At 37.7% G+C, this 14,468-nt stretch overlaps 1 protein-coding gene across 1 annotated transcript in view; it reads right to left on the bottom strand.

Annotated features, from left to right (window-relative positions):
• VPS13B (vacuolar protein sorting 13 homolog B) overlaps positions 1-14,468 on the bottom strand; it is a 477,299-nt gene that overhangs the window by 430,877 nt on the left and 31,954 nt on the right. Inside the window, 1 exon segment of the mRNA XM_026841594.1 lies at positions 2,843-2,963. Coding sequence (XP_026697395.1) covers positions 2,843-2,963 — 121 coding nt within the window.

Here is a 14,468-nt window from a genome sequence, read left to right as displayed (position 1 = left end):
CAACTATAAAATCATAACAAGTATTTTAATTATAATTTTAAAGAAAGAGAGTGATTTCACTGAAGAAAGTGAAGTTCTCCCTCCACAGGTCCAACGCTTTTCAATATTTTGCTTTCATGTGTCTTTCAAAGTCAATATAATTTACATTTTCCTGCTGTGAATGACAAAAATATTACAAATCCAGCATCACAGCAGAAGAAAAGAGAGCTCTACTGATCATTTCCAGCAGTATGCAAGAATAGAGCAACAATGCTTTCATCTGTGTGGGTTTTTGGGTGAATGCATTAAAGAAAGGAGCAGAATTATATATTCCAAATAAAACAGGGGTCACGGATTTAATAAAACACTTCTGAGAAGACTCTTCCAAACTAGGGGTGCAGCATATTGTTAAAAATACAATACAGGTACCAACTTTCTAATTAAGTTTAGCTTCAAATACAACAGAATCAGATTCTCATGACTGATGATCAGTCTTTTAAGAAAATTAATTTAAATTGTAATTCTTACTATCCCAAACATTTAATAAAAGCATCAGCAAGTTCTCGTGTAATACTATTTAAAAAAAAAAAAACATTGTTTTAAATACAAGTGGAAGAAAACAGGTGGAGGTTGCTTCTTCCTGTAATTTTTAAATACAAAACTATGACCATCTTTGCCACTACAATTCAGGTGTTCTACGATGAAGTGACTAAAAATACCAGAAAATCTGTAGGGATAAATTCTCTCCTGAGGTGCACACAAAATCCACATTTATGCTTTTTGGAAATTCTCCAGAATATGGCAGGCCATACGATGCAGCAAGAGCTACAAATGCAGTGTCAGATCCAACCCTCCAAAATATCGTAACACTATAGTCCATGGAGTAGCCTATTGATTCAACAGAATCAGTATCATAAGAATAGACACATCTACACATCTTAAGTTTAGCAGTGCTCTATTGTCACCAAAGGTACAGTTTTAGCTAATCTCTGCCTAGCTTCATCTCCGAGAACACAGCAGAACTAAAGGAAAAATAATCTTTCAACAAATTACAACAGTAGTATAATACCTATCTCCTCCAAAGACTACAACAAGTCTAAGTAGATGACAACATCTTAGAAAAATCAAGGATGTGCAAATTAAAGCTTAGCAAAGCCATATCCTATACCACAATATAAAATCTTCCTATAAGGAGGCCTCTAACCATCACGGAGGCTGTTTACCACATAGGACCTCTAAATTAAACAGTGTTATTTATGCATCAAAAACTAAAACCAAAATCAACTATTTAGAAAACTTAGTGACATGGAAAGTAACTTACAGTCCACTGAATAAGGTAAGATTTCACTAAAGCTCTCTGAATCATTAGACTTCACTACCAACATACTTTATGAAGTCGAAGAAGGAATGTGATGACAATGAAGGAGATGGTAACACCCTGCAGTTTCACAGAAGCACAAAGTACATCTGCAGAATCCATCCAATAGTAATGTAAGAAGGCACCAGACCTAATAATTTGTTACAGTACTGCAAATACAATATGGGCAATTCGGACAAGCACACTAATCATTAAGAACCACAATATATTCATAAAAGACAATACACAAGCCAATTTTCAATTGTGTGTTACATCTGGATCTGTGGAAACATGTCTTTCGAAATGTTTTCGCTTCATCAGGTGTCAACATTACAATAAGCAGACCTCTAGCCTTTCGCTAAGACTACACCTTTCTGGAAGGTCCACAGATAACACTGATAGAAACTTGAGGAACCAAAATCCTAAAACTGTCCCTGAAGGCAACATAATCATCCAATCGGTGGCTGGTAAGCCTTTGACTCCTGTTCACAGGTGAGACCCAAAGAACCAACAAAGGAAGCGCTGGAGCCGAAGCGCTGTCCATGGTAGGAAACGGTGGATGCCAGGAGTCCTGCAATTCCAAGCCACCAGACTTTATTGGGTCTCAGAGCTTTAGGAGCACCTCTGGCCTCAAGCACCCATTCCAATGCAAGATAATACTCTGTAGTACATAATATTCCACACACTAAATATCAGTGTTCTCTTTTGATTCAAGGCAATTATAAATTTCCTGTTAGCAAAAGACAGAAAAAAGGCCTAACACAAAACTCATGTCTTTAACCCATCTAAACTACATGCAACTACTTTGCAGAAGGCAAACTGCAATTCATTCCAGTACTCTCCAATTTCATTTTACTGCACAGAACAGCACCCTATACTTCAAATTTCTGTGCAAACTCAGATACAATAGTAATCAGATCTATAATTCCTTAGGCATTTTTATATCATATATCTCCAAGTTCAACAGAGCCAAATTCCATGTCAGAAAAAAGAAAAAAAAGTGCTGAATAGCTCTACCAATAGATACAGGATGCAATAAGAAACATCTTTCAGAATTATTACTTCCAAAGAGAAAACCTTACCTTTAGAACTACTATAACAATCTGAAAACAAGATGTTTGAAAACATACAAGAAAAGAACCTACTGTGAACCTCTGAGCATTTAATGAGGAGTAGAAAACAGAGTGATCTGAAAGAGAAGAACAAGAGCAGCAGACGATAAAAATCTAACACACTAGCCCTATGTCTCTCATGCTAATCTATCTTGCACTATAAGTAAATTCTGTAAATTTAAGGATTTGACAAAATGGAAAGAAAAGACATAAGGTTTAACTATGTTTTATTGCAACTTGGTTCTGTTTTAGAATACCCAAGTATTTCACTCAACGTTACATGATTTGCAGGTGGACAGAGATATAAGTCTAACTTAGACACTGTGGCCACCGGAATGAAATGTAGAATTTTCTATCACTCAAATACAATCCAGCTTCTGAAATTATGGATTACCTGGAGGTAAATCGGGGTCAGGGGAAGCAGACTGATGAACTCGTCGTGGTTTTACTGCTGATTTCATGCTTTCCATGGTGCTGCGGTTTGTTGAACTGGAACCACAACTTTCATGGTCTTCCTGCTAGAGGAAAAGGAAGCAACCAAGTTAACCAGACTAAAAGAAAATGAATGTGGGGAGAATGACTTGGCAAAGATTTGGCAAATTAAACTTCCATTACTGTTTTTCCATCAGTTCAATCCTGTACATATATTTAACTATAGGAATTACAAAACTAGCTGAACAACATTAAAAAAATTATTTGCAATTGATTCTTCCACTAACTTCTATTTTTTAAAAAAACTCAGCCATTTAACTGTTAATTCCAACTGAATACATTTCATCTAGCTGTATTTCTGCTGAAACATTCCTACAGAGACAGAGCAGACTACCAAAACAAATATGAGAAATTACTGAATTTTATGAGCTTGTATGCCTACTCATGAAACCACCTCAGAAGGTTCCAAGATGTCAGAGTCATGTCCTTCCTAATACAGTTAATTAAAGCTGATTCACAAAGCAAAATATTTTTGCAGACTTCTAAAGTAGGCCTCAGAAAAGATAAATGAACTGAGGGCACCTGCTCATCTTGAGCTTCTATATAGCTTATTCATATTAAGGAATTCAGAAGTGAGAAACATGGCTCGTAATTAGAGAATGCAATATAAGCCTTACAAAATGAAATTCACAGACCCAAGAAAATCTTAATTAGCTGAATTTAAGGTTTTAAATACTCCACTAGTATTCACATTACATTCCAGAATGACAGTTTAACTACAAGACTGAAGTGCAAGAAAGCCAAGAGTGTATTAGAAGAGCAGGTTAGAGAGGAAGCAAATTCTTACAACTTTTGACCCAAGCCAAATTACCTCTTTGACAGATGTAGTCTCTTGCAGAAAAAGAGCAAAACACTCACTGGGTCATGGCACTACTAGGATCACACAACGTGTCGATAAAAAGACAAGTTTATGGAAGAAATCTCAAGTACTGCAGTACACAGCTCTAATATTCTTAAATCTGTTAACCACCAAAATGCAAACAGCTTAAACTGTGTTGGGTTTTTGTACAAGAAAGAGCATGTGTTTCCCTGCATGCTACTTGGCATTTTTAATCATCTCAGAGAGATTATGAAATGGAATCTTCACACTACTTGCTTCTTAATGTTTTAGCAGAAAAAAAAAATTTAAAAGTTACATGTAATGATACATTTCGAATAGAAGTCTACAATTTCAACAACAATTTAAGAGACAGTTTCTTCCACTTCCCATTTAGAAAAACAGAACACAAAGAAATTCTCTGATAAAAAAGGAAATACCATTTCAGTAAGAAAAAAAGATGATGAGCAATATAACCTTAGCTTGAGGAAAAAAAAAAAAAATAGAAGGCTGAACTTATTTAAGGAAATTGCAGAAGACAGACCCATTCATACATCAGAAGGGTGGAAGACTGCTTCTAAAAGAAGGACGGATTACCATAAAGGATTTCAGATTTTCTGGTCATTAATATAATACTGAAACAAGCTGTTTGCTGTTTTTCAATTCATGGGTTTGGGGCCATTTCTGTCCTACAGGACTTTCCCATTCCAATGCATGAAAAAAGTTCATTTCTGTTTGGAGGGCTTTTGTTTGCTTTCTCATCTCTGACAACCTTCCGATGCTTTTCATTGAGGAATGAGAGTCTCTCAAAGACTCTCTCAGAACTTCTAACTACAGTGCAATGTCATTAGAAAGCCACCACTCTCTTCAGGGCACACCTGAGCAATAATGACAGCTTGAAGCTCTTGTTTTATCTTTAAACCTGGGATGACAGAAGCCTCTTCATAAACATGTATATTTTGTAATCAGAAAAGCTCACCTTCTCCTTCATGTCTCCAGCTGACCAAGAAAAATTAGATCACAGACTTCTAAGCTAATTTTTTTGAAATAACCTTTAACCATATCGTCTTTCTTGGAAACTAGTTCATATGTACACGAAAGTATTTTTTCAGATCAGTCACCATACTGCTATTTATGTTTTGAACTTGAAAAAAACCCGAGATGTCACAGCAACCAAACAGCTTGATTAGCACATTTCCTTCCTTACAGAGCTCACTTGGAGATTGTACAGAATGCTGCGGTGCAACTATTTAATGATCTGATAGGATCATATTACACTTACCTTTTAATATTTATGTTGGCTGCAAGAAAAAGGGACACCAGCAGGATGGGGAAGGCATTCTATTTTTGAGTGTTAACTGTATCAGGCCTGACTACATTCAAGTATAACTTTTCTATCTACACACTGATACAACCATGTTCGATGAATCACATGCAAAATCTAGGCAGTTTTAATCATATAGAGTATTATAGTGAAATGAAAAAAGAAATAAGTTTTTAGCACTTTCAGAGAGTTAGGAATACACACTAGCACACTGGGATTTAGGGGGGTTTGTTTATTTTAAAGGAAAGGAGCAAAGAACCTTTAGATTGTGTTGATTTTGAAATTAAGTCTCAAATCTTAACCTGTTAATAAATTCAGTACAATAGGCTTTTTATACTTCCCTGAGCTACAACTTTGTTGTGATGGAACATCGTTGCAAATGCTTAGAGCAAGCTGAACCTACAAATAATCAAAACAAAAAGGTACATATTCCAAGACAGTGCCAAAACACAAAACAAAAATTTACCTCAGAAATATACCTATGCGACTTAATCCATATGAAGTAACAGAGTATACCAACTTTTAAGAGAAATTCAACCTGGACGAACATTTGAAAAAAGTTTTTTTAATTGGGAATAACATCCATTTGTTCCCTTACATTACTCAAATATCAAAAAGGTTTTAGAGCTACAATGGGGTTTTTTGAATGTGAACACACACTATTTTTCAAAACAACTACTGATACTTCATAAAGAAATGTTGTATTTAATTACCGGAAGATAACAGTGGCCATGACATTATAGGAACTACATTCCTATGTAGACATATATCCAAAAGATTTCTGTATCTGCATGCTTCTGCTCAACATTAACTTTAAGAGCACACTATTAATTTCTCAAACATGTGGCTGTCTCATAAGCCCAGAAGTAAAACATGTTCATTAAGGAGAAGGGAAAAAGTTCCAAGTGAACTGCCAAAACTAGCATAATTATGAAACTATTTAACACTGGAACCAACTATAGTCACACACTATGTCTAGATCACAGTGATGTCATCAGAAACACCCGGCCAAAAGGCACTAAAACTACTGCGCTCCCATAAATCCACCTCACACCAGATGACAAACATTTTAAAGTCAAAATTATACTGGGGGTGGGAAGGGAGTTACATTCTAAAAGTGCTAATAACTATAGTACGAGATTTAATAAACACCCATTTATTTGAACATTAACGAGAGTGATTCCAAACAAGTCACAACAGCGGAAATCTAAAAATTCTCATGATGTACCTAGAGAGATTATTTTTTTAAAAAAATAACACTCATTTACAAAAATATCTTTTCCCACTAGCCTGTATCATAAGTAAAGCCTAGAAAACTTTAAAAATTGTAATATGAGGTTCTGCTTATGGATGCTGTTATACAAATATACCTTGGATCATGACAAATACAAGTTTGCACAACCAGGCTCCATTTTCCCTTTTGGCAAATGAGTTTGTACCTGTGTTTCAGCCATGTACTTGGCTGAAATGTTTTTATAGATCACTATGGTTACTTCTAAAGCTATGCAAGTCATAAGTAACATGCTAAAGACACCTAGGCTAGTAAATTTACATGCGACTTCCTCAGTCAATTTTCTACTGCAGTATAAAACAGTTATTGCAAGGTTTAAAGTGAATTACAATTGACAAGACCTGAACACATAATAGATGAGGTTTATTATGAACTTTCCTAGTAAGTGGAGTTTATTATCTTTGCTCATTCTGCTTTACAAATTTAAAATGCATAGGTCTTTTTCTCTTTAAAGACCAAGCTCATGGTGTTTAAAACATCCTTATTAAAGACCTGGAAGAAGGGATAGAGTGCACCTTCAGCAAGGCTGTGGATGGTACCAACCTAGGGGGAGAAACCAATGCACTGGTGGGCAGGGCGGCTATTGATATCCTCCTTGAGAGGCTGAAGAAATGGCCTGTCAGGAACTCTGTGAAGTCCAGGTACAAATGATAAATCCTGCACCTGGGATAGAGGTACTCTGTGTAACTCTACAGATTGAGACATAAAGTGCTAGAAAGCAGCTTTACAGAAAAGAATCCAAGAGTCCGAGTGGATAGCAAGTTGAACGTGAGTCAGAAGTGTGCCCTTGCTGCAAAGGTGGCCAACTGTGTTGGGCTCTGTTAGCAAGGGTGAAGCCCGGGGTATGTTCTTCCCCTCTCTTTGGCCCTTGTAAGACATCATGTGGAATACTGCACTCAGCCTCGGGCTCTGCAATACAAGGCGGACATGGACATACCAGAACCCAGTCCAACAGAGGGCCACCATGGTGGTTAGGGGGCTGAAGCACATAAGCTCTCCCTCAGGAAAGACTGAGACAACTGGGGCTGTTCAGCTTGGAAAAGGGAGATCCTACTCTACCTACTGGGAGGGTACAGAGGAGAGGGAGCCAGACTCTTGTGTCTGTTGCTACTCATCCTCTCACAGCACACTGACAAATCTGAAACACAGGCAATTCCAAGCAGGGCAAAAGCTTTTTAATTAGGAGGGTGATCATGTATTGGAACAGGCTGCCCAGAGAGTGGAGCAGTCTCAATCCTTGGAGCTATTCAGCACTTGGCTGGCCAAGCCCTGGAGCAATCTGCTCTAATTGGACTTGCTTTGGGCATGAGGTTCAAACTAGGTGATCTCCAGAGATCATCCCAAACTGCTCTGTGATTGCCCTCCATGCAAAAATGAAACAAAAAATAATAGTTTTTAAGACAGTCTTTTTAAAAATACGCGTTTCACTAAAATAGTAAGCACTATCAAGATCTTGGTTTCAGAAAGATAACTGATTATGTTCCACTGGTAAACAACTGTGAATATACATTACATACACACACAAACAGACAAATTCTTTCATACTACACCTCTGTCTAATCTTGCAACAACACTGCTGGCTAACACAGGTCAAGCATTACAACTGAGTCATCAACCTTAATACAGCCTCAGTAATTTCACTGCACAATTATCCTGCAAATAAAGTTTTACTAAGAGTTATCAACAAACAGAAACTGAAACATGGAAACACAAAATTTTAATAAAAACTAATAATTACTAAGAAAAAGTAATAAAAACTAATTTTATCATTCTTCTAATGAACAGCAAACTAAATGGATAACAACACTGAAAGAGAGAAAAATCGGTGACTTAACTATGACATCTGTAAATCTTTTTGAAGGCGTGAGCTAAGTCCAATGCATGCTAACTTTAAAATAATATATGTAAATTCAAAAATTATGTCAATATAAAAAACTGAAAAGAAGATTTAGCCAAACCAGATTGGGTTACTATTTTGTAGAATATTAAGGAGTTCTGTATATGGAAATTACATATAGCTTCCTCATTTGTTATACCTTCAAAAATCTATTCAAGACAGTCCGTTTTCCCTCACTGTTACAAAGCCCAGTTTTATATCTTTTCAAACTGGCAAAACCTTGGAGTGAGTACTCCGAGATTAAGCATTGTCTTTCTCTTAAGGCAGATGAGAACATGATGGAAGGTCTTTATTTTTTTCTACTTAATTTTTTTTCAGTACTATTTCACATAGAAACTTATTAAAAAACTACCCTTTAAATTATGTACTAGACTATGAAGGAGAAATACCAAGGAATTCAGGGAAGAGGCAAAGTACCTTGATGAGTGAGGGGAATAAGCAAGGGTAACCTGGTTAAGAATAATAGACAAACTGGAGTAATCAAAAAGGAATTTAAACAAGGCGTCAGCCTGCATTTGCGTCTTGTTGCATCTGATCTCAGCTGATGTTAGATTCAGATAAATCAGCAGTAGCAGCAACCAGCAAGGCATACTAAGATACCTGTACTAGATCAGGAGGCTACATTCATCTTTTTTCAGGTCTGGGCCCCCAACATAAGGAGGACATGCTCAAGCACCTCCCCTATGAGGACAGGAAGAGAGAGATGGGGTTGTTCAGCCTGAAGAAGAGAAGGGTCTGGGGAGACATTATAGCAGCCTTCCAGCAGTTAAAGGGGGCTACAGGAAAAGCGGGGAAGGACTCTTTATCGGGGAGTGTAGTGATAGGACAAGGGGTCACCATTTCAAACGGAAAGAGGAACAATTTAGATTAGATATAACGAAGAAATTCTTTCCTGTGGGTGTGGTGAGACACTGGAAGAGGTTGCCCAGAGAAGCTGTGGCTGCCCCCTCCCTGGCAGTGTTCAAGACCAGGTTGGACGGGGCTTTGAGCAACCTGGGCTAGTTGGAAGGTGTCCCTGCCCATGTTGGGGGGTGGAACTAGATGAGCTTTAAGGTCCCTTCCAAACCAAACCACTCTAATTCTATGATTTCTCAGTCTGTTATCAGAAGCCACGTTTTGTTAATTCTATATTAGCATAGCACAATGTACTCTGAAATAGAGGTATGAGTTAAAAATCCATACAAAAGCTGTGGACAAGCTAAAACCCTGCCACAGCAGCCCCAAACGAAAGCCAAGAAACTTGTAGGAAGTCTGTTGCACCAGTACTGCAGAATGTGTGCTGCCTGCCTATTGATTTCTGGGCAATACTGTCTCCCTGTGATGTTGCTACTGTTCTGATTAGCTAATTATCTGAGGTATTTGAGAGCAACATTCCTTTGTTCACAAGAAAGGGAGCTGTCAGAGTCTGAAAGCCTATGGTGATAAGTCCATAGAGCCAAAGAAAAATAAAACAGGCTCTTCTAAGTGCTCCTCACAAATACACCCCAATTTCTCAACACCCTAAAATAGAGTAACAAATAAAATTATAAGTCTCTGAGGGAAGTGAGTTGTAAAAATATTTTTATTTTGGAAATAAGGTTATATTATAAACTATTAACTGATCATCTAGTAAAGTTTCTGATACATTTATTGTGTTTTTAAAAAATTGAGGCCACCTACCATGATGTAAGTGCTTTTTAATACAAATAAACATCTCAAAATAGCTTTTCTGTAATTTCTCCTAGGATAAGCTTTCTAAAGATTTCAGTCTTCCTCATGTAACAAAGTTTGTCCAGCTTTGGGGGGATATGGGTGGGGGCATCTTAGTTCTGTTACATTATTCTGTGTTTAACAGAGTGTTTAATCAGGGGAGTCCTGATCCGTGACTAGAGCTCTCAAAGCAACCAAGAACAAAACAAATAATAAGTATTACAGTAGCAACTGGCAACTCTACTCAAGTTTTGGCACTATTATAGAAGGATAGACAGGATAAAAAAAAAAAACAGGCAATTCCTAAATGTTTGTTCCACCTAACTCAGTGCACAGAACTCAGTCATTCTCACGCCTGGGTGGCCTGAAAGGAAAATAGTCAGGAGGAGAGATGTAGCAGGACTTAGTGCTAGGTGAGCTCCTTCAGCAAAACTGATGATGTGGGGCATCTTCAATATAAGATGGATGTGGGCTAAAAAGGGTCCTTTTGCCCCACATACTCTCTGTCCCTGCAAACAAGAAGGAAGAGTGGCTGGAAAATTTACGCTGAAGGACTGGGAGGAAAGACTGACAGGAAACACACTCAGGAGAACTGACTGAAAACATGAGAAAAGTGACCTACAGCATTTGTATTCTCTTTTCCAACTTGTGTGCAGAAACAATAAAATCTTAAGAACTGATACCCTTTTTAAAAAAAAAAAAAATCTTTAAAAAAGTCTGAACAAAGCACAAAATATATTCCAAGTTGAAACAGTTTATCTCCACACATGGAAGCTCCAAATCAGTTCTACTGTCATCCAGCCTAACACACAATTCAGGGGCTGTTAAAGAAGCACCTCACCCTGTCACATCCCAATTCAGATTCACCGACTCAGGTCAGGATTAAGGTGAAAGGACACCAGGCATTCTTCAATTCACAAAACTCAATTTTTATTTGCTCACAACAGATACTGGCACAAAATTTTGTCATTAAGCCTTGCAACCTCTGCCACAAGTGATAAGCTTCATAACATACACTGACAAACCTTACAACATAAACCAACCAGCAGCAGATCTTGTAACATAGGCTGGCAAGTTTTAAACATGCCCCAAGAAGCCTTGTCTTATATGGAGGCATACAGGTATAGAGAATGGGAGATAAAAGGAGAGAGAGCAAGCAAGAAAGACAAAAAAGAAAGATTTCACCAGTCCTGGTTCCAGTGTTGGTCCAGTCAGCCCAGCTCTGGAGGGGTGCTGCCACCCATGGCTTTGACTCACATCCTGTCCCTCTTCTGGGCAGACACTTGGACTCATTAGGCTAATTAGGCATCATGCACAGTCTATGCTTCTAGAATTCTCCTTGCTTTTGTGCATGCATAGTTTGTACCTTCAGATTCTTCTGGAAATGGGTGAGTGGGCTTCGGGGTCATTGAGGAGTTACTCCCCTCTCCCTGCAGGTACAACCATTGTCTAACCTTTCTTCTTGATGTATGCATTGTGAAAATGGCTTTTCTGTCATCTCTTTACAGAGTTGCTCAAGATAGGGAAGTTCAGCCCCAGAAAAGTGAGATGCCACCTCCATGGGATCCTCTCCTCTCACCACATCTTCCTGCCATTCCCTGCACAGCTCTGCATTTCCACAGAAACAATTTCCTTTATCAAAGTTCTTTACTGGACGTTTGAGACATTAACTATGGTTTCATCAGATCACACAGCCACCAACAGGTCCAGTCACTGAACTGGTAAGAACCACAACAAATTTTTCTTACACCACTGCATTTAAGCCAGTTTATATTTTTTTTTGTATGCTATTTTGGAAGACACTGTACCAAAGACTGGACATACTCTCAACCTTGTTACAAGCCCCTTGAAATATTGAGAACAGCTGATTGCTATTTCTCTAGCATTTATCAAGTATGTTATCCTGAACTGCAGGAAGATCAAAACACCATTGTGAACACAGCTCAATCACATCACAGATTCATTAGAAAAAACTTGTGGACCAAAAACTCAGAACCATTAGTAAAAACTTGGCCCATCCAGGTCACTCTTCCTATTATAAGCTGTTCAAACTGCTAGAGGGCTAACATTAGTCCCCAACCCCATTTCAACTGGCACCAGACTCCTCACCACAACATCTCTTTCCTTTGTGGTGGTAGACTATTATGGGTACCTGCTGCCTCCACTGTCCTAGTGGGTTGTAGTTCCAGCTCCATTTCACACTTTCTTTAGGGGGTACTTTCCCCTAACACATTTCCTACTGCAGTTTATTAGAAAGCCAGACCTCATGTGTAAGAATTCCCTCCACCAAGCACCTGCCAAGGATGTAGTAATAATTTTTATTTCAACATAACCTTGCCACCCACTTCCTTCAGAGGAAGGCAGAATACTGTCCAGAACAAATTTTCTCCTAATCCCAAACACTATTGAGCAGCATACCTACAACAGGGACCCAGCAAACTGAGTAATCCCCAGCTCTCAAATTTCTAACAACACAACAAACCTCTGACATGACTGAGAAAGGTCTGAAGCACAAAGCTTTGTCTGGAGAATGTGCTATCCAAGTGAGCAGCTCTTTTCATTGCTGAACATCATTTGGGCAGTGTTTGGGTTATGGCAGCTGCTAGGGGTGGAAAGAGAGGAAAGGGGGTAATGAAGTGGCAATGGATTATACATGCCAATGGCAAAGAGGAGTATACCCACTAGGGTTTTCCCAGATGCCACTGATTTTCATAAATGTATAGGTCATTATCTTTAAAATGACAAATTCTCCATCAGAATTCTTTGAAACTAGTCAAAAGGTTCAAAATTTAATAGAGCAGTGCAGAACAAGAGGAAGACAAGACTGAATGACAGAAAATCATGCATATCTGGTTTCCTTAAGATACGAAGTTTCAAACTCAACACAACTGAAAAATGTTGGGGTCACAGATATTGGTCTACCAGTCCTTTCTTCCTCAGTTACTGCTGGAGATGGGTTCAAGCCAAAAGTGAGCTAGTGACCATTCTCCACAGAACACACACCATGGGAATTCTTTCCAAGCTGGGAATGGTACTTTTCAGGATTTTTCTGCCAGTATAGGGAGGTTCAAGTAGTAAAGCGATTTCTCAGCCACAAGCACATACTGGAAGCCCTCTACAGTTTTCACTGCATTCTACAAATTCAAAAGCTTGGGAAGTTTCATTAAAGTAAGATCTCAGCATACAATATGACCTACAGCAGGAGACTGGAACATTGACATGATACTAGTAGAAAATACTTCCCCTTTTTAAGCAGCACAATCTTTACAAAAAGAACACTAATGGCTTTTTTAGCACTATGTTAAGACAAAACTTCAATTCCTGACTTATTTGCAAGTTACTCTCACGCCGTATACTTTTTGTGCACTGTATGCTCATACATGTAATACTCTATACCTGTATTGTTGTGATTAATATTCAAATAGCTTTAACAACTTAAAAGCTATTGAGTATAATCGTATGATAAATTTTAGAGACCTCCATATACATGGCTGAAACATTTGCCTTAATTTAGATAGTTTTCTAACTTTTCAGCTGATCAAACACAGAAGCCAAGTTCATGGAAGGTTCCAGTTATTTCCAGATATTTAGTTGTCACAAAACAAACTTCCATAAAAACAAGACAATGATTTTATATATAGTTTTATCTTTATTTAATCAAAATGTTTGTATCTAAACTTGCAATTACACATTAATAGCCCAACTGTATTTTTAACAACTCACTTTAATTTTTGTATTTTATTTTTATTCTTTCTAAGCTAACTTCAGACACCACTATAGTAAAGAATACATTTCCAAATATAATTTATCAGTTACAAAGCTAGATCAATGGCTGCAAGAATTTCCTGGTTAATCAATGTACATCAGGTGCAACTTATACAAAACATGGACATTAAGGAATTTTTACTTATATTCTGTCATTTCCTTCGCAACTGTCAGCCTGAGATGTGTACACCATTTCAGTAAATTTATTGCTTCTGCTTTTTAAATAAGAAAAATTTTGAAACATTCTTAAACCTAAGCAAACAATAATTTATCTGCTAAAACAGTCAGCATTCTATCACACAAAACCACCAGAATACTATATATTAAAGAGAAGTGTAGCTGTCAACACTACAACTGTTTCGAAGATTTACAAAAAACCTCTGTAATCATAACATGTAAATTTTTAACACATTCGTTAGTTTAAAATACAGTGTGTTTCCTCTCAGGCAGTAGGGACTTTTTGTCAGGATCCAACTTTTATTACTCTTTCTAGAGACCACCATGTGCATGCCACTTCCTTACATAAATTTTGACATTCAAAATTCTTTAAATGAATATACGTTCCTTGGTACAAGCTCATTAGAAGGGGTTGTTTTGCGGGTTGTCCTGGCTTTGAACAGGATGGAGTTAACTTTCATTGGAGTATTTCATACCATGTGATGTCATGCCCAGGGATGTAGGTGGGCAGGCTCTCCTCAGGGTTTGGGCTCATTTACTATGTCAGGTCAGGTTGTGTTGTTGCTGG

This window comes from Athene cunicularia, assembly GCF_003259725.1.
Source record: "Athene cunicularia isolate RWA chromosome 2 unlocalized genomic scaffold, athCun1 chr2_part1, whole genome shotgun sequence".
NCBI lineage: Eukaryota > Metazoa > Chordata > Aves > Strigiformes > Strigidae > Athene > Athene cunicularia.
This window is presented reverse-complemented; position numbering and strand designations above follow the sequence as displayed.